The sequence below is a fragment of the Chiloscyllium punctatum genome, chromosome 10 (assembly GCF_047496795.1).
Source record: "Chiloscyllium punctatum isolate Juve2018m chromosome 10, sChiPun1.3, whole genome shotgun sequence".
NCBI lineage: Eukaryota > Metazoa > Chordata > Chondrichthyes > Orectolobiformes > Hemiscylliidae > Chiloscyllium > Chiloscyllium punctatum.
Window position 1 is genome coordinate 75,859,059 of NC_092748.1, and position 21,810 is coordinate 75,880,868.

Sequence of the window (21,810 nt, forward strand, 5' to 3'; positions counted from 1 at the left end):
AAATACCAAATAATAAAAAGGAGAGTCAAAGGATTAAACAAAGCAGGAAGTACACCCACAGGACCAACTGGATCCCAGCAATTAGGTGTGGTGCAAGTGGTTATACTGCTTAGACCCACTCATTAAATCCTTGCTATAAATAAAAAGCCAAAAGACCAATTTTTTTTAAAACTCTTATTCTGAACCCCGGTCAATAGCTTTTGTTAAAAAAAAAAGTGAAACATGGGTTAGTATGCAGTTAGTGATTATTTTAATAACATTCTTCTGGTGGTGTAGGGTAGTAAAATTAGATCAGTGGCTTTACAGCCCCATTAGTAAGGGGAAGATGGCTGGTTTCATTTGAAAAGGTAACAGGTCACTGATAGGTGTCTAAATACGAACCCATTTCAGACCCATACATTCTTCATGGTAATCCTGGCCAGTGCAATAATTGAACCCATACTGTTAACATTACTCTGCATTGCAAACCAGCTATTCAGCCGACTGAGCTACATTTAAAATAACTATCAGCCAATGTAGACATCCTTATATAATGTCTTTCCTCTCCAGTTGAGCCCAATCAGTTCAGTTTTAGAAATGTTGCTATTAGATGTAAAGTTTGTTACACTTTTTGATGCACACTATACAAAAGCTCAGCAGTGAGAAGCAAAGCTAGGAATGTTTAGAAATCAACCCATTCCCTCAGGATTTCCACCCTAAGCTCATCTCTCTTGGGATCCACAAAGGTGCTCAGCAATTCTGGTCACTTCCTTCTCTTCCCCTCTTGGGGCCATGAATGACTAGAAGAGAATAGGGAGAAGAAATGAGGATACATCATATATTTTACCAAAGTTAATTTATTTTCCCCATAGTTGGTCTAGTGCAAATCATTGTTCACTACAAGCAAGATGAGCACTGACGCTTTGTCAGATTTACAACTGGAAAAATAAATGGAAAGAAAAGCACAAAACTTGCATTTTAAAAGCATGTTTATTCATTCAGCACTTTTGGCACAGTGGGGTGTGTATTCCTTTGATTCTTGTACAAACTCCAATGTATTGTCTGGTTTTATCTACACATGAATTTTCAGGCAACCTTTTGAGCAATCCAAGATGGAATCAAAGTAAATCGAACATGCAGTAATTACTATACATATACAAATAAGCACAAAAATGGCAGAATATTTAAGGCACCATCATTTAGTGTTATTGTTTTGGCATTTCAAGGCAAAAGGCAACAGAATGTATTAATGGAATCACAAGTCACTTCATCTTTTTAAAAATCATTTTTTTTGGTCATTAAACAGGTAATGTTCATCTATGTTCAAATTATCCCTTTCGCCATCCATTCTCAACCAAGTGTTTGTTAGCAGATTTCTTAAAATCACCTGCATGGTTGTTCTAGCACAGTTTAACACTATTCTTCAAGTTAGAAGAAATACAGAAAACTGAAGGAAATTGTTTTTGCTTTTCTTACTGTAAAAAAGCATAATTATAGCAGGAATGAACTTTTCCCCCATTGACAATTTTAGAATAGAAAAGTCAATAGAAAAAGCAATTTCCCTTCAACATTTTTACTGAAATTAGAGGAAAAAAAACTTATCCGAAAGACTGATGAAATGGCTTCAAGAAACAATTACAAATGGTAGTGTCATTAACTGAGTGTTGATATTTTAAATCACATTTACTTAGACATGCATGGTACTCAAGGGTTTGAAGGGAAGGCAGTCATCTGTCATAATCTACACTTTGAAATTTACAAGTTTTGGAAAGCTAGAATATTAAAATCTATAGATAAATCAGATACTGAAGTTAATGAGTTTCTCAAATCAGGTTAAGAAAGAAGTAGACTTTTCATTGTCACTTACAAATCATGATTGATAACTGTATGCATTGTCCAGACTAAAACAAAATCACAACACTGAAATTATTCAAATTTTATGCCAGTGAACAAGATTAAATAATCTACACTGGTCACACCAGAAGTTAACAGTTCTTCATACCAATCATTAATTAGGATTGGCTGGTTACACATCATTTCTTGTATATCCCAGCCAAATCCTAGACATTGAATGTTTATCTACTCATTTGTAGAATGCTGCAAGTTCAGCTGAAAGAAATCAAATAAAGCTGGGACCTTCTATTGAGAAGAATTAAACAGGGTATTTTGAACACATGAAATTAAGACTTATTGTACAAATCTACATATTCTACAGCAAATGAGCAGCTGTCATTTTATTAAGAGTTATGGAAATCAGCCTTGTTGAAAGCCAATGCAAAACTGCACCAAAAAAAAAACTGGCAAAATGTAATCACATCTGGAAATGATCTGAAGGCTTTCAAATTTACAGGAAAAAAAACCAGCACAGCACATGGATTAGTTTCTGAAATAGAAATTCTGCCTGCTTTTCCCTTAACCCCACGTCCTTGGCAACATGATTTTTTAAAATTTTATTAGCAAGACATTTTCTCACAAAAGTTTCTTTGTGCCCACTTCTCAAGCAAATGGATTGAAAAGATAAATATACAATCGCTGTAAAAAGGATTCCATGTGCTCAAATCATTTCTGAGTTCTACCTTTCCTTGTGCTTCTATTATGCAAGGTTGAAGTTTATTGAATGTAAACGTTTACATCTTGCTAAAGCATTCCTTAGCATTGGTCCAGACTTGAATTCCCTACAAAAAAAAAAATGCATTACAGAAAACCATTTTAAACTACTTACACTTTTAGGTAAAAATACCAAATTTTCAAGTGGTGTATGACATGCATTTTCATAAAGAAATTAAAGCTAAAACTCTTTATAGAGAGAACATTTCATGACAGACATCAAGCATTGTGCAGCCATTTGGAGTACTTTTAAAGCCATTTTATTGTAGAAAACTAATAGGCAGGTAATTTGCATGTGAATTCCCACACAGCAATCAGATAACTTTCATTTGATATATTATTTGGACCACAAACATGGGAGGTATTCTGAGAATACTGGCCAAAGCTCTTAAAAAGTAGGGTTGCAGGATATTTTACATTCTTCCAAGGAGACAAATGGGGCCTAGGTTTAATATCTCAGCCTAAATACAAGACCTCCCTCAGTACTTCATTGGAGTATAAGCATGGAGTTCAAGCATGCAAGTACAGACTGGAGGGTAACTAGGACCAGTTCACAAGGCAAAGGAGGGTATTGGTGGAGGGGGATTAGATGGGTCTGTTGGAGAGGAAGCGGCTGAGGGCCAGGAAGACATCCTCATGGGGTATGAATGTGTATAAGGACCGCATGTCCACAGTGAAAATAAAGCACTGTGGGCCAGGGAGTTACTGAAGAGATGGAGGGCATGGTTGGTGATGCAGATGTAGGTGGGAAGTACCTGAACTAAGGGGGAAGAGGATGGAGTTGAGATAGGATGAGATGAGTTCAGTGGGGCAGGAGCATCCAAGATGATAGATCAGCCAGGGCATTTGGACTGGTTGATCTTGGGGAGCAGGTAGAACTGGGCAGTGTGCGGCAGGGGACTATGAGATTGGAGGTAGTGGAGGAGAGTGCGTCAGAGGCAATGAGGGCACAAACAGTGAGTGATTTTGACCTGATGGGTCATGGGCAAGGAGGTGGTAGGACATAGGGTTGGAGAGTTAGCATTCGGCATCTGCAATATAGAGGCTTGTTCTCCAGACTACAACTGCCCCAGCCTTTGTCAGCAGGTTTGATGGCGAATCCGGGGTTGGTGCAGATAGTGTGGAGCGCTACATGTGCGGGGGAGGGGAAGGGGGGAGACTGGCTGACAAACACGAAATAAAGTTGGAATAATCTGATCTTTAATCACTGACTGCCATTCAAAAAAAAAAATTGGGTGAGCTGTGAAGACAATTCAAAGATGCTTTGGTGTGATTTGGACAAAATGAATGAGCGTAGGCAAATTCACAGTAGATGCAGTACAAGTGTAGATAAACTTGAGCTTACTGACTGAGCAAAAAACAGGAAGATGGATTATCTGAATGGCTAGAAGTTGAGAAGGGGGAAAAAAATATGCAAAAAGACCTGGAGTGGACAGAATAATTTAGGATTGTATAATGAGACCACAAGATAGCACAGAAGTATACAGATTAGATAAGATTCCCTACACTGTAGAAACAGACCCTTCAGCCCAACAAGTCCACACTGAACCTCTGAATATTACCCACCCAGACCCATCCCCCTACCCTATATTTACTCCTGACTAATGCACCTAACACTGAGGAATTTATCACGGACAATTCACCTGACATGCACATCTTTGGATTGTGGGAGGAAAGCAGAGTACCCGGAGAGAACGTGCAAACTCCATACAGACAATCGCCCGAGGCAGGAATCAAACCTGGGTCCCTGGCACTGTGAAGTAGCAGTGCTAACTACCGAGCCACCGTGCCACCCAGGATAAACCATTTATGAATAAAATGAGATGAGAAATTTCTTCATCCTCACAGCAGTGAGCATGTGGAATTTGTTACTACAGAAAGCAGCTGAGGCCAAAACATATGATTTCAAGAATACATTGGTTATAAAGCATTTGGGGCTAAAGGGATCAAAAGGATATAGGGGAAAAGTGGGAAATCGGCTATTTAGTTGGATGATCACTGATCATAACAAATGGAGGAGCAGGATCAAAAAAGGCTGCATTGCCTTACCCTACTCCTAACTTCCATGTTTCTAGGTTTCTCAGAAAAACAAAATCAAAGAAAGTAAGATTCAACTTCCAAGACAGTGACCAAAAACAAACCTTGGCCTCTGAGGATTTGACTTCATTTTCACTGTCACTCAAAATACATGCTTCATCTAAACAGTCAAAAGTGCTGAACTTATGTAGCTCTCTTAGGCCATTCTTAGAAATAGTTAACATTGGTCATGAATGCTGCAATTAAATGTTACATTGCAGCATAGGTCATAAAATTCCTTTCTAAAAGTAGGCAAAAAGTGAAAAGTTTAAGCAATAATCTTAAATTTTGTACTCGAGATCTGCATAGCTAAACCATAAGTAAATAATCTTTCTATTTATACCACTCGCAACTATATCTGAATTATGTCTCGTTCTAAACACTACTGTGAAAAGTCAAGCCATTTAATCTCCTAGTAAACCACCAGAATATATTCTTCAATGTGGAGTTAAATTATTCATGTATTTTTCAAAAGAAAACAGAAAAAGGGATAGGAATCGTTAACACCGCAAGTTAAAATTGGAACAGGTTTTGATTCGATTCCTTTAAGAGGCACACTGCCTAGAGTTCCGCAGCAAAACAAATTCACAAGATTTTATTCATGGTCTCCTGAAAAATCATGCCAAGTTATTATACAGGCCTCCTCAGATTTGATTAATTCCTCAACATAACAATGGATACATTAGCAACAACATTTCGCAAGGAAAATTTTAATTTGAGGCCATATTCAACTAAATGTCATTATTTGGAAAATAAAAAGGCTTGGCCTAATAAAAGAAACTCCAAAGAATTTGAAAGGTGCTTTTGTTCCAAAGGCAGACCAAGTTATCAATTGGTATGCATGAACAAGAATTAAGTTCAATCAAACTGACTATATTGAATATGCGAGGTAAAAACAATAACTGCAGATGCTGGAAACCAAATTCTGGATTAGTGGTACTGGAAGAGCACAGCAGTTCAGTCAGCATTCAACGAGCAGCAAAAATCAACGTTTCGGGCAAAAGCCCTTCATCATTGAATATGCATTAATGCTTTGTCCAAAAAAAGTTACTAAATATCCCTCCAGGTAGTCAAAACATGAAGGAATCAGATACACAAATTCTACAATTTGTAAGTGGCAAGAATCACAACTGAGACACTATAAATAATAGCTATTCAACAGAACATTTCCTTAATGGGTTTAGTCACAATCCAAATATAACCAAACATTTCAAGAAAAGCAACAATTATGGCCCAAGCATTTACTCAAATACCATTTAAAGTTTGTGCACTTGAGTGTACACCAAAAGAAAAAAAAAAGTGTATATTAATGCCTATAGATTGTATATTTCCCAAAAATCAATAGTCAACTCAGCAAATTCGTACAAGCATTCGTGACTTGTGTTTATTTGCTTTCAGAAATCTGATAAGCCAGAACAAATGCAATCCCTCACCACTATTTATACCAATTTGGAAGCATTTCAACACAAACAGTAAAATCAAAACATGGACAACATTTTCTTTTAGTAAAGACAGGCTGCTGCCAGTTAAATTATAGCCCCAAGCTTCCTGGCAGGGGGGGGTGGGTGGGAGAGAGGAGTCTATGATCTTAGAATGTATTCAAAATAAAAAAAGGACAAATCACAAATGCACTGTAGTTTAACTTTTTTGTTATTAGGACAAAGAGATATGGACTTCTAAACTCAATTCAAAAATGCAATGTCCTGTTCAGTTTTCAAAAAAGAGTTTGGCTTGGTTCCATTGAACACGTTTATATAAATTTACTGCAAAGTCAAGTTTTAGTTGAATATGGCCTCAAATTAAAATTTTCCTTGCAAAATACTTTCAATACTTAAATATTCCGATCATGAGAACTTTATGTTTGAAATTCCATCTTCTCTTCACATAAATCAATCATGGTGATGTTAAAAATAGGCAATTGTAGTAATGAACAACCCACCTTTTTGCACATGCTTATCTGCATTACTGCATAACTGATAAGGGCCTCTTTCAGGTCATTGTTCTTCTGTTCTTTAAAGCGCTCAATGTCTGCCCAGGCTTCCTTCATGAAATCTCTAAAATTAGATAGCAAAATAGAACTTAAATGCAATACAAGCCTAAAATTTTAAAAAAGGGAACCCAAAACTGGGATTCAAGTTGAAATTTGAAAAACAATGACAGAGTGTATTAAATCCAAGAAACATTATGGAAAAGTATAAACATTCAAGAAAGGTGGTAAGGAAAAGCCAGTGAACTATAGAGCAGTGAGCCTGACATTGGTGGTGGGCAAACTGTTGGAAGGAATTCTGAGGCACAGGATTTACATTTATTTGGAAATGAAAGGATTAATTAGGGATAATCAGCATGGCTGTGTGTGGGAAATAGTGTATTAACTTGACTTAGTTTTTCAAAGTAGCAACAGATTGATATGGGCAAAGTGTGAATGTGATCTATCTGGAATTCAGTAAAAAAAAAGAGTTTGATAACGTTCCTCATGGTAGACAGGTTAGCATCTGCAGTTTTTTGTCTCTAGATCAGATGGAAAACAGGGAGGACTAGCCATTTGGATACAGGACTGGCTCAAAAAGGCAGACAGTGTGGTGGTGGAGGCTTTTCAGACTGAAGGCCTGTGACCAGCGGTGTGCCACTAGGTCCATTGCTTTTCGTCATTTTATATAAATGGTTTGGATGTGAACATAGGAGGTACAGTTAGTAATTTTGCAGATTACACCAAAATTGAAGGTGTAGTGGACAGCAAAGATTACCTCAGTACAATGGGATGGGTCAATGGGCCGAGGAGTGGTAGATGGAATTTAATTTAGATAAATGGGAGGTACTGCAGTTTAGAAAGGCAAAATCAGGGCAGTACTTATACATTTAATGGCAAGGTCCTGGGGAGTGTTGCTGAACAAAGACCTTGACATGCAGATTCATAGTTTCTTGAAATTAGAGTCTCAGGTAGATAGGTTAGTGAAGGCAATGTTTGGTATGCTTGCCTTTAATTGGTTAGTGAATTGAATATGGAGTTGGGAGGTCATGTTGCAGGTGCACAGGAAATTGGTTAGGCCCCTTTTGGAATAGTGTGCAATTCTGGTCACGCTGCTGCCTTAGGAAGAATGTTGTGAAACCTGAAAGGGTTCAGAAAAGATTTAAAAAGGATGTTGACAGGTTTGGAGGGTTTGAGCTACATGGAGAAGCTAAATAGGCTGAAGGTATTTTCCTTAGATTGTCAGAGGCCGGGGGGGGGGGGGAAATGACTTTAATCAAGGTTTATCAAGGCATGGATAGGGTAAATAGATGAAAAAGGTATTTTCCCCCAGAGTGGGAAGTCCAAAACTACAGGGTACAGGTTTAGGGTGAGAGGGGAAAGATTTAAAAGGGATTGAAGGGGAAACCTTTTCACATGGAGGATGGCATGTGTATGGAATGAGCTGCCAGAGGAAGTGGAGGAGGCTGGTACAATTACAACAACATTTAAAAAGACATCTGGATGGGTATTAAGAATAGGAAACATTTAGAGAGATTAGGGCCAAATGCTGGCAAGTGAGACTAGATTTATCTAGGATATCTGGTCGGCATGGACAATTTGGACCATCTCTCTGACTAAGTTGGTGTAGACATACAGAATCATACAATCCCAAAAGAGTGTGAAGCAGGCCACTCAACCCTTGGAGTCCACACCAACCCTCCAGACAGCATCCCACCATATCCCGGTATTTCCAGTGGCTAATCCGCCTAGCCTGGATACTACAGGCAATTTAGCATTGCCAATCCACCTAACCTGCATATCTTTGGACTACTGGGGAAAAACAGAAGCACCTGGAGGAAACCCATGCAGACAGGGAGAGAATGTGCAAACTCCACACAGTCACCAGAGGATGGAATCAAATCTGGATCCCTGGCATTTTAAGGCAGCAGTGCTAACCACTGAACCATTGTACTCCCACACTAGAGGAAACCAAAAATCAGTTAGTGGCACTTATACCTCTGACTTGTTGAGATTCATGAAGCTATAAGGAAAACAGGGAGATGGTGGTGTACTGGTAATGTCACTGATCTAATAATTCAGAGGCCCAGGATAATCTTTTGGGGACACAAGTTTAAATCCCATCATGATAGCAATGGAATTGAAAAACAGCTTTTAATACTGAAATTAGTTTTTCAATTAACATGAAACTATTAGTAATTTCCCCAAAAACCCACATGGTTCAATATGGTCCTTCAGCAAATGGAGACGACAACAGTTCAAGCAAATTAGCTTTTTATCACAAGTGCATGCTGTATCCATAACAATACACAAAATTGAATGTGGCAAGTAATCTACACCATACAGTCAGAATCAGATGTACAGCATGAAAACAGACCATTCAGTCCAACCAGTCCATGCTGACCAGATATCCCAATCCAATCTAGTCCCACCTGCCAGCACCTGGCCCATATCCCTCCAAACCCTTCCTATTCATATACACATCCAAATGCCTCTTCAATGTTGCAATTGTACCAGCCTCCACCACATCCTCTGGCAGCTCATTCCATATGCACATACCACCCTGTGTGAAAACGTTGCCCCTTGGGTCTCTTTTATATCTTTCCCCTCTCACCCTAAACCCTCTTGTTCTGGACTCCCTCACCCCAGGGAAAAGACTAATCTATTTATCCTATCCATGTCACTCATGATTTTATAAACCTCTATAAGGTCACCCCTCAGCCTCCAATGCGCAGACCTTCTGTGCTTATAAGTAAAGCTGTAACCTTTACTATAGTGTACAGACACTATCTTTGTTTTTCTGTATTTTTAATTTGGGACTAAAATGGAAAAGGTAAACCTATAAAGGAAAGCATACCAAACGCCTTCTTTTCTATCCTACCTACCTGCGACTCCATTTTCAAGGAGCTATGAACCTGCACTCCAAGGTCTCTTTGTTCAGCAACACTCCCTAGGACCTTACCATTAAGTGTATAAGTCCTGCTAAGATTTGCTTTCCCAAAATGCAGCACCTCACATTTATCTCAAATTATTTTTTGTAAAACAACTTTGACAAGGTGAAGCTTGTGAAATTGCACTCCTTAATATCCACAAGCAAGATGTTTCAATAAGAGCTGTCAAGAAAGGCTTTCATCTATGAGAAGTTGTCCTCTTTTTTAAAAAGCCTCCCACAGCTGAAGAGAGGAACCCTGAAGTGAAAGAATCTTTAAAAAGTAGCAATCCTGTGAAAGAGCTACAACATCCAGAAATACCAAAAATTGGTTAGTTGTTGAAATGCACACAGACAGACATTTAAATGCGCAAGAATTGGCACAAAAGGCTGGTAGGTTTGTATTTTTGGCATTATGAAATACCTCAAATTTCCAAAAGCACATTAGACATTTACTTCAGATGAAATCAGTGTTTACAACAATGAACGAACATTTGTAGCAAGTGAGGTAGACACATTTTTCCAAACAGATTTGAATCCCATTGGATGTTTCCAGCACCCTGTTGTTGTGTGTCACAGCTTTCTGCAAGAACAATTCAACTAGCCCCACTCGTCTAACCTCAATGTACAATTTTTGTTTGCGCCTTCAGTTGTTTATCAAATTCCTTTTGCAAAGTCACAATTTGATTTACCTTCAAGCTTCAGGCCATAGTCCAGATTCAGTCTACTCACTGCATAAAACCACATTTAATTATATCATCTTCAATCTGTTTCCTCTGGTTCTTGTCCCCTCTGACAAGGGAACAGTTTCTATTTATGCTATCCAGACCCAGGATGATTTTGAACACCACCCTCAAATCTTCTTCTAGAAAAGGAAGTTGAAAGGAAAGTACCACAGCTTCTTTATTCTAACTTCCTAACAAAGTCCCTGGGATCACTGTCAGTCTTTTCTACACATTCTTTAATGCCTTTATATCCCTACATGTGAGTGGTGTCCACGAATAGACAATATTGTAGTGGAGGTCAAAATCACTGTTTTAAAACACAAGCATAATTACTTCATTGCTTTGGTACCCCATGCATTAATGAAACCTAGGATCCCTAGGCCTTTAAAAATCAATTTCTCAACTTATCCTTCTGCCTTCAAATGATTTATATGAACATGTCCAGGTCTCCTCTAGACAAATAGCACCATCATGTTACCTGACATTAGTCTATAAACTTTTTAAAAACCTCAAAGCAAAAATGATATTCAAAGATTAATTTGGACAAACAGGGTACCAAACAATCTTGAGTGGGAAGGGATATTTGCTGGACTGCACGGTTAAATCTTCACATGAAATCTTCTGGTCAATGGTTTCTCTTTAGTGATTTCACATCTCCAAAGAACGTTCCCAAAAGTAGAATGGTTTTGTTTGCTTATGTTTTGTTTGTTCAAGGTTTCTCATTTTAAACATTCATGAGTAGAAAATTAATAAAGGTCAATACTTTCATAAATACTAAATGGCTCATTCCTTAACTCAAAACAGTGACATTAAACCAATATAGCTTTTATGCAATTTACAAACATAATAATACATTAAAATGCACAAATGGTGGATAGAATCTACAGAGTCCTGAATAATTTAAGTATAAAGTATCCAAGGAACACTCAATAGTCTGAAATGTAAGAAGGATCTGAAAATAACACTACTTTCAAACTACTTCTTTCAAAAATAAAAAAAAGAAATCGAGTTTGGTGGCACTTCTAAAGTTGTTTTACGTAGATTCAAAATTAAATACTATATTCAGTACAAAAAATTAATGTGACACTATTTGTCAACACAAGATTTGTTTAGCAGTAAAACATACAAGTTGTACTGTTGATCTTACTCGCATTCAAGATTCTTGGTCTTCACAAGCTCCTCTCCATCAGTAATTTGCTCCTCCAACATATTTAGTTTAACTTCTCTTTGTTCCGGTGTTTCCTGACCAAAAAGTTTGCTTGTCATACCTTTCAGGGAGAACGTGCGCACTGTCTGTAAAAGATAGAATAAAAATTGGTGTCATCATTCAGATGTAGAAACTTCAATATTTCCATAAAGACATACTTCCCATAGTAGTCAGTCATTAGCCTACATAAAGAATAAATGCTGTTAAAAATAATGAGTTATGCAAAATGAGACATTGATAGTTGCCTATTCTGTAAGAATTCATTTGATGACCGAATTCAGATAATATTGGTAGCAATAAACACAGACCTGGCTATTTAGCATTCTAGTAGTGTAGAAAAAAACTTAACATGCAAGGTTGAAAAATGTTTTACAATTAACTCAACCATCACGTAGGGCATTTTGACAGAAAGACACACTACTTCAATGGGTAATTTCATAATTTAAAACTATGCAAGTCAGTCACAAACACACTCACTCCAAAAGAAAAAGGCAATTGATCAGTGCAATTTATACAGATGCTACTTTCAAAGAGTGGATAAACAGAAAAGGTAAAAGAAAAATGGCAGGTAAAGAACATAACAGAAAAATATGATTTAGCCCTTCAATTCTGACCAGTCACTCAATTATGGCATGGGTGATTTGCCCAATGTCTTAACTCTTCTTTCATCAGCTCATCAGATTCAAAGTTTTGGGGATTAAGGCTAACTACCTTCTCTGTAAATATGTCATGATCTAGCCTCCACAATTCTGTTGATCCCTCTCAGAATCTTATGTTTTGAGAAGATTTCTCCAATGCTTCTAAAATCCAATGATTAAAGATTAAAGTTAATTTTTTTTTTGGTAAGTCACCCCCCCCCACCCCCCAAATCCCAGAAGTCAGCCAAGTGAATCTCTTTAGAACAACCTCTAAAACCATATAAATCTTTTATAAAATATAGGGTCTAAAACTGTACACAGCATTCCACAGTCTCAACACTTTTATTACAATTGTAACAAGACTTCCCCAATTTTTACATTCTAACCCTGTAGCAACAAAGGTCAAATTCAACTTTCCTTCTTAATTACTTGCTACACCTGCAAGCTAACATTGAATAAGAACACTCAAATTTCTGGAGTTTTTGGAGAATTTGTTTGATTTCATTAAGCTTTATTAATTGAATACCTATCCTTCCTCTGGCATAGCCTGACATCTGTTGTTGGGATAAACTGACCTGTAGGTTCTTTCTTTGTCATCTCCCATCTTGAACAGGGTGTCACATGAGCAGTTTGTTTTCGAACTCACTGAAACATTCCCAAAATCCAGCAAGTTCTGGAATATTTCATACAATACCTATTATTTTTGCAGCCACCCCTTTAAATCCCTCTGACGCAGGCCATCAGATCCTGTTGGCTTTTCTGCCTTTAATCTGGTTAGTTTTGTCAAATATTTTGTCTCGTAATAGAGACTGTTACAAGGATTTTTTTTTCCTATAAGCACCTTGCTTATATTATCTTTGGGATGCTTACATAAAAGTCCTCCACTGTGAAGGATACAAAATATTGGCCTAAATCATCTGCCATTTCCCTGTCCATTATTAGTTCTCAGTTTCATCCTCCACTGCTCCATGCTTACTTTAGCTACTGCTTTTCTTTGTAAATACAAGAAACAGCAGAAGCTTCTATGGGTATTCCTTCAAAATTTACTTTCATGAACCAAATTTCCCCCCACTTTGCTTTATCATCCTCTGGGTCTAAAAATATTCCAAATCCTCAAGCCTATGAATAGTTTTTAGCTTAGCTTTTGATTGGATACTCTTCTTGAGCACATTGTTAAGGAGGAGTGCTTCATTGTTCTCATCAAGTCCTTCTCGGGAAAAAAAAAGCTTTTTGCTCAGGATCATGAATACCTACTTAAAGCTCTGTCACTGACTTTCCCCAGAGTTTATTTTCCAGCCTGATGTGCACGGTGGGTCATGAGAACAGCATAAATCCATGAATTAAAAGACTGATCTTAAAAGGACGTGGTTTCAGTTCATGATGAAAAAGGGAGGATGATTTAGGTGAAAACATGCTTGCCATTTGACCTCCTAACTGTGTGCCATTGTATATTCCAGTTCTGGCTTCAACAGGGATGCAATGGACCCATCTTAAAATGGCATGTGGGCAGAAAATCAGTTACGCTTCTCCTCAGCGATCAAAATCTGGGCCAAAGTAATTCAAATTATGCTGCTGGTATCAATGGATATATTCAAAAAAGGTTGAGCAAAACTATATTAACAGAGACAAATATCTGATTTAAGATCATAGAACAAAATATGGAAAGGGTTAAAATTATAAATCAAAAGAAAAATAAGTAAAGAGAGAAAGCTTTTCCTTAGCATGATAACTATAGCATCTAGCTAATGGGTCAAAAAACTAGAATGAGCCATTTCATACATCGGACAAGATCATTGTTTGCAAAGGCTAAGAAAACATTAAAATTAAAAATTTCTTCAATTGATTAGAACCAACATATTTACATGCACATCATGTCCAATTTATGGACTTTATTTCAATTATGCATTAATTGCCTGTCTTTGTATTGGAGTAAGAGGATTAGTTTCTACAGACTTTAAACAATGTAAATAAAAAGATAAAACCCATTCAGGAAAAGAAACCTTCTAATCTTGGTGAGATTGGCAACTGAAATATAGATCTCTTCTCCCACACAGCATACATATTACAAATGCTAAATCTGTACTCCCTTATTAATTACAAAAAGTAGTTGGTTAACTTTTTGTGAACTGAACATTGACTTGAACAGAAAAATTAAAAACAAACAAACAATGGGCTCATTGTAATTGTATTGGATTATGAATGGCCAATACTCTCAAAGTATTTCAATAATAATTTGCAATTATACCCCGAAGATCTTTGACCATAGCCAAATATATAAAAAAGGAGAAATAAAACCAGGATACTCATCCAACTTAATCCAAAATTCTGGGAAACTACTGACAGTTGTGATTACTTTTGTATTCTCATGAGAATAGTGTAAGCTAGTGAGGTGGACTTATTACACAAGAACTCTACAAATACCTAAACAATCTGCACATCTCTTGGATACATATATAGGCAGTCCCTAGAACATAAACGGGTTCCATTAGAGTCTGTTAGCAAATTGGCTTGTACACAAGTCATAACACAATGCAGGACAACTTTAAAAAGTCAGTGTCAATCCAGGAAATGTTCATTTCTTTAAAAATCACACCACTGAATGGGAATGCAAACTTAAGTGTGGATATTCATAAGTTGGGGACCCCCCCTGCAGTGAACTGTCGAAGGGTGCGAGAATTAATCACCCACACAGATTCCTGTAGTGTGGCACACTGCCATCACCAACTGTATATAGTTGCAGAGTGATTGAAATTTGCATTCTGTACTCTTCCATACAAGTTTAATCTCCACATGTATTTAATTGGACTGGTATTCAAAGTGCTCATACAATATGGCAAAGATAACTGAAAAGAAAAGGATCACACCCCTGTAGCGAGCTCCTCTTTTTGTTGTTTCTTTGATGTTAGATCCAAAGCAGCCATCTCCAAATCATACTGGTGCAGTTCATGCTTTCTACATACAGACCTAGAATCAAAAGAAATTAGTAATAATACCAAGAATATTAACATTTCATTAATATACTAATTTAACAAGATTTCACAATTTAGTTTCTGTAAAAATATCTGCGGGTTTACATTGTGATAGCTCCCATATTTATACTGGAATTTAATAGTGGAATCTTTCAAACTCTTTGCCCGAGTAACATGGGCCAAACAGTTCATATACAGGACAATGTCCAAGGACAATGAGGTAAGTCAGACTTTCCAATTGTTGCCTGGAATTTAAATTTTTAGAGAACTTGTATAATTGGTAATCTGGCTTCAACAGATTTCCAAATATTCAGTTACTAATATGTTTTATCTAGTGCAAAAATTCTCTTCCCACTTCCAAGTTTTCTTTTCCAAGGTTCAAATCATCTACGACAATTACAAGCCACAGTTTTATTGTGTTATTTCTAGACCAGATAATCCTTCAACAGTGGGAAAGCAAGGGCCTAGCAGTATTACTACCACTGGACTGTTAATCCAGAGACCCAGTAGTGTTCTGGAGACCTGGGTTTGAATACTAAGGCAGATGGTGGAATCTGAAGTCAATACATATATGGAAGTACAAATCAAAATGATGATTATAAATCCATTGTCAATTATCGGAAAAATCCCACCTGCTTCACTAATGCCATTTAGAAAAAAGAAAAGAAACAGCCATCCTTTCTGGTCTGGTCTACATATGACTCCAAAACTGCAGCACTGTGGTTGACTCGTAACTGCCTTCTGGGCAATGAATGTTGGCCTAATCAGCAGAACCCTCATACAATGAATGAATTAAAAAATGGAGCCAAACTTATACAATGCTGTTTCAACAGTTACTATCAGCGTATCAGGATTCCTAAGAATATCATGAGCCATTTGTTTGATAATTGACACTTAAGCTTGAGTAAAAAAAAATCTGAAAGTAAGCCATTATGCAAATCAGTTAAAATTTACATAAATTGTACAATAGGATAAAAAGGTCAGCAGAATATTAAGGACCGAAGGCCCTGTACTGTTTTATGTTCTAACAAGATGAGAGGGATTCAGACTAAAGTACTAATTTGCACATAAAAACTTTAAAATAAAACAGGGGGTTATGAAATTTGTTTTTCATTTAAGTTAACTTATCATTTGATTTCTTTATGGACTTAGAAATAATTTGGATTTTGTATCAGAATGAATCAAAACTTCTATGCATAAGCAATTGTTACGATGGTTTCTCAGTTTCACAAACTAGCTGCGAACTGATAGTGATTACAATAAAATTGAATTCTGAACTAAGAATCTGACAACACGGTTGCTGTTTTCAGGCTAAACTAACATGCCAAAAATTGTCCTGATGTGCACCTTTCACCAACTGTTATGGTTATAGTGTCAAATGCCCACCCCCAAAATTAGGCATTAAAATCAATATACAGAACAATCTTGCTTATCCAAACGAGACGGGTGGGGACTATTTTGTTTGGATAACTGATTGGCTTTCATTATTTATGATCCATTCTGAACATAACCTACGTAAAAAACATTTAGAGTTTTTACTTCATTCAATAAAATGTGTACAAACACTGGATATTACTTAAAAATTCAACACTTTACAAATAAAAATCACTTTTTGGGTAGAGTTTGACCTAAGTCTGAAATTTTTCACTGACATTTTCCTCTGTTTTATCCTGGTCCTCGACAGCAATGGGTATCTTTGCTTGGTTTCGTCCCACCATCCAGACTACCCAAGTGTTGTGCCTCCCTCCTCAGTGACAACCAAGCCCTTAAAAGAGACAGAGGGGCACAAAATATAGGGGGAAAACTAAGGGGGGGGGAGGGGGGGGGAAAAAGGGGGAAGACTTTTTTTTAAACTGACTTCAGTTTCCGTCCTTTTTTTTAAAAACAAACACAGGGGGAAGTCATGTTTTCCTCTTGTTTCCTCCCATCAAGTTTTTCCCCTGTTTATTTTTTCAGGTGTGCTAACTCATTAACTTTTGTTGGGGGGGGGGGGGGGGGGAAGCAAATTTGTACATTAAATTTTCTTGTCAGCTGAAAGATATTGTTTGGAAAAAAAGAGAGAGAGAGTAGTCATGGGAAAATGGGAGAAAGAGCAATGGAAATGAAAATGAAAAGTGGGAGCGCATTTTTTTGGCTTAACTCTGGAGAATGAGTAGAGGAAACAAAATTGTTGGGTTTGCAAAATGCAGCAAGTCAATATTGCAAGGGAATCTTGCTGTTAGAGTACACAGCTCAGGCTTACATATTTTTTCTTGCATGTTCACAGTCACAAATCTTTGGCCTCTGAGAATAGGTATCAGAGAGCCTTTTTATGTAAAAAAAAGTGTAAGACTTAACTCTAACATCATGTCTCATCTCATGTATATATTTGAAGTTAATTTATTAAAACATACTTACATCTCTATTCCAGTTCAAATTTACAAAATGATGCATTAAATGGATGAGGAATAGAACTTTCCTACTTCAATTAAAATGAGTGTACAGGGACCTCAAGATCTTTGTTGGATAATCTGAAATTCAGATAACCGAGGTTGTTCTATAAACATATGTACAATTGAATTGCCCTAGGGAGGGAACTAACATTGCCTACCTACAGCTTATCGATCTAACTGCAAATTTAACTATCCTTTGACCATGCTTCAGGCATCCCCACACTAGTCCCATTTCCCTGGATATAATCAGATTATATGGGTGCTGTTAATCTCAGTCCTGAAGATCAACAACCATGCTTCCACAGACGACAGACAAAGAATTTCAAAAGAATCACATTGCTGAGTTTAGAAAACACAAGTTTTAAGATGGCTTGCCACTTATTCTGAGATCGTATTTCCCCGATTCTAGATTCTCCCACTGATTTCATTACTCACCTTTTTCTGCCATAGACCACCTTCTGGATACTTTACATTTGAAAAATTAAGCATTAGTTTTTCAATCAGAAATTTTCACAGGTGGATGCCTTCAAAAAGCCATGTTGCTATGGTATTTTTTTAAAAAATTGTTAAAATGTGTTCATTCGTGAGACATGGGTGTTGTTGGCTATTAATTATCTATAGGAAAAAGTGAGGACTTCAAATGCTGGAGCATCAGAGTCAGAAGTATGGCACTGAAAAAACACAGCAGGTCAGACAGCATCTGAAGAGCAGGCGAGTCAACTTTTCAGGCATAGGCCCTTCATCAGGAATGTGATGAGTTTATGCCCGAAACAACTCTTTGTGCTTTTCCAGCGCCACACTTCTGACAGTATTAATTATCCCTTTGAAGAATGTGGTTTCCTGCTTCTTGAATTGCAATACATTCAGGTATAGGTATACCTATTGTGCTGTTAAGGAAGCAATTCCAGGATTTTTGACCCATCTATACTGAAAGAACACGGATATGTTGTTTCGAAGTCAGGATGGTGACTGGTTTGGAAAGGAACTTGCACATGGTGAACTTCCTGCCTTGGCGTTGTAGATGACAATCAAGCTTGGAAAGTGGTCCCTAAGGAACCCTGGTGAATTTCTACAGCGCATCTGATAGATGGTACACACTGCTGCTACTGAGCATTGGTTGTGCATGGACTGAATGCTTGTGAATATCAAGCAGGCTGCTTTCTTTTGGATGGTGTTAAGCTTCTTGAGTTAACTGTACTCACCCAGACAAGTGGACAGCATTCCATCAGACTTGTCATGGGCTTTGTGGACTTCGGGAGTCAGCAGAGTTCAGATTCCTAGATTCTGACATGCTCTTGCAGCCACAGTATTTATATGGCTAGCTCAGCTCAGTTTATTGTCAGTAGTAATTCCCAAAGATATTGATAGTGGGGGATTCAGTGATGATAATATCATTCAAGGTTAAGAGGTGACAATTAGACTCTCTCTTATTCAAGGTTATAATCCCAGCTGACATTACTATTAGTAAAGTTAGATCCCAGAATGAAATCCAGATAAAATGTATTAATTTTTTAAAAATTAACATGCTCACAAGGCTGCAGGATTAGTTTTAACAATAAAACAGAAGCATATTACACAAATAAAAATAACCTTTTCAAATGTATGAAAAATTTCAAAACATATCAAAATAACTCCCATCTATTCCCAACTATGATCATTTTATAGGAATCAAAATCCAGACAAAATTTTCCTTCCCCAACAATTTTGTAGGTTTGATTTAACAGTTTCTTCAGCTCCTGCCTGTGTGCTGAGGCCACATCTGAGATCTTAAGACTTTTCTCAGCCCTTAACCTACAAAGGGTGGCACAGTGGTTAGCCCTACTGCCTCTCAGTGCCAGAGACCCGGGTTCAATTCCCACCTCAGGCGACTGTGTGTGGTATTTGCACATTCTCCCAGTGTCTGCGTGGGTTTCCTCCCACAGTCCAAAAACGTGCAGGTTAGGTGAATTGGCCATGCTAAATTGCCCGCAGTGTTAGGTGCAAGGGTAAAATGTAGGGGAATGGGTCTGGGTGGATTGCGCTTCCGCAGGTCGGTGTGGACTTATTGGGCCAAAGGGCCTGTTTCCACACTAAGTAATTTAAAAAGAAATCTAAAATTAGAACATTTCTGAAAATTTCCCAACTACAATTTTTTACTAATGCAATCTGTTTTGAGCAACTACAGAAATAATCTTCTTTTATAGAAGGAGCTGTACTCACACAGACTTCAGTTGGGTCTCTTTGGAACTAAACCCAAAAGAGATTGAACTAAAACTTGCTCATCCTAGATTCTACTCTAGCTAATGTAATGATTTTTCCCTCTGGTTGTAGAACCGCACAGCATAAGCAAACATTCATTTAAACTTCAGGGGTTATTTCAGTTACATGGTCTCTCTGAAATATACTGGTTTTAAAGTTATGGCTCCTGAAAGACTGACCTGACCCCTTCATAAAAACTGACCAACACACATTTGCCACTAATTATAATACACACATAATGGTCACTGTCTTGGCACTTCAGCTTGATATGAATGTTTGTCACTTGTCAGCCCAAACCTGGGTATTAGCCAGGTTTGTGGCAATCAGACATAGATGGCTTCAGTTTCAAAGAAGTAACAAATGGTGCTGAGCACTGCAGTGAATATTCCTACTACTGACTGGATAATGCAACAAAGGTTAAGCAGCTAAAGATGGTTAGACCTAGGACATTGGGACGATTCTTCTATGGCACTAAATGCGACACCAATTACCTGAAATTCTTTCTTCACTTCCAACCTCTCTGCTCCCCCCACACCAGATTTCCTACTCTAAAGGATATCCCATGTTTTATGACAATTGACAATGATTTCATGTCATTAGACACTTAGTCTGACAAAGAAACGTAACTGTTCAAATGATGAAACCCCAAATCCTTTGATAGTTATAACCTGTACTGCCTTCTCCAAAATCCTGCAAACCCACTGGTTGGTTGGATATAGCAATGAGGGTCCGCCTCCAGTAAAGGCATTGTTTACAAATGACCAGCTGAAATAGGTGAGTCACATGTCAGGCATAGAGATACAAACTTCCATAAACAAGTTTTTTACTCCAAGCTCCACAATGGTAAGCAACAATAGGAGACGGCCAGAGGAATTGATACAAGAATACCCTGAAAGTATCTATAAACAAAATGTAACACCCCCACTGACATATGGGAGTAGCTTGCACTAGAATACACAAAATAGATACAGGATCAGCTGTGAAGGCACTAACTAGTTCAATCACCAATATGATCATGTGAACACCAAACACAAGCAGCACAAAGTGCAGAATCCAGAACATCCCACCCACCCTCCTTAGCAAACACCACCTGATTCACCTGTAATTCTGGAGATACACACCAATTACAACTGTTCAATTACTGCCAAATGCACCTTCCCAAAATGGGGAGGCAGGAAAACAAGTTATCCTTGACACTGCAGGGACTGTCAAAGATGATTAGACATTTAATTTCAGCTTTTTCTTTAAATTTAGATATAGTAGTGCTGGGATTCAAATCTACTTCTCCAGAACATTACCTGGGTCTCTGGGTAACTGGCTCACCAGCCCAGAAATAAAAAGCATTATGCCTTTATCTCTTTAAACTCTCAGGATGCAATGAAAAATTGCTAAGGTTGCATTTATTGACCGTGCTCAATTACCAAAGCTTAAAGCAGGCCTTTTTTGAATAGCTTCAGTGAGGATAGGTAGAGTTTTTAGAATAAATTTGACCCCATTACCGTGAATAATTAAGATATCATTTGTGTAGTAGAGAATTAATCTTGGCTAGCACTGCAAACATTAAAATATTTTAAAGTAATTGCTTCCAATATATACTGCAACAACTTCAGTTGGCCATTGAAGTAACTTGAACACAGATAGCAGCTTCATATATGGCCAATTGTTGAGTGTATAGAGAAAGACTAAATGCTGTAACATATCGATGTCAACACAGAAACCTCATGGCTGATGAATTCAAAAGTTTGTATCAAAGCCAATTATATTATAATACTTACAAGATTGTTGTTACATGCATAAGCATTACAAAGTTTCAAAGAACAGCACGATGGCTCAGTGGTATGCACTGCTGCCTCATAGCACCTGGAACTTAAGTTCAGTTCCAGCCTAGGGTGACTGCGTGGAGTTTGCACATTGTGTCTGTGAGGATTTCCACTGGGTACTCCAGTTTCCTACTACAGTCCAAAGATGTGCAGGCTAAGTGGATTAACCATGGCAAATGTGGAGATCCAGTAGGGGCTGGGATGCTCCGAGGGTCAGTTCAGAC

At 37.6% G+C, this 21,810-nt stretch overlaps 1 protein-coding gene across 2 annotated transcripts in view; it reads right to left on the bottom strand.

Annotated features, from left to right (window-relative positions):
* Positions 1-950: 950 nt before the first annotated feature.
* Positions 951-21,810, bottom strand: part of snx4 (sorting nexin 4) — a 54,009-nt gene continuing 33,149 nt past the window's right edge. For both annotated transcript variants that reach the window (XM_072579585.1, XM_072579586.1), the window contains exons 11-14: positions 14,992-15,091; positions 11,430-11,575; positions 6,602-6,716; positions 951-2,654 (exon numbers count right to left, since the gene is read on the bottom strand). In XM_072579585.1, the coding sequence (XP_072435686.1) occupies positions 2,607-2,654; positions 6,602-6,716; positions 11,430-11,575; positions 14,992-15,091 (409 nt within the window). In that variant the 3' untranslated portion in view covers positions 951-2,606. The remainder of the gene's footprint in view (positions 2,655-6,601; positions 6,717-11,429; positions 11,576-14,991; positions 15,092-21,810) is intronic.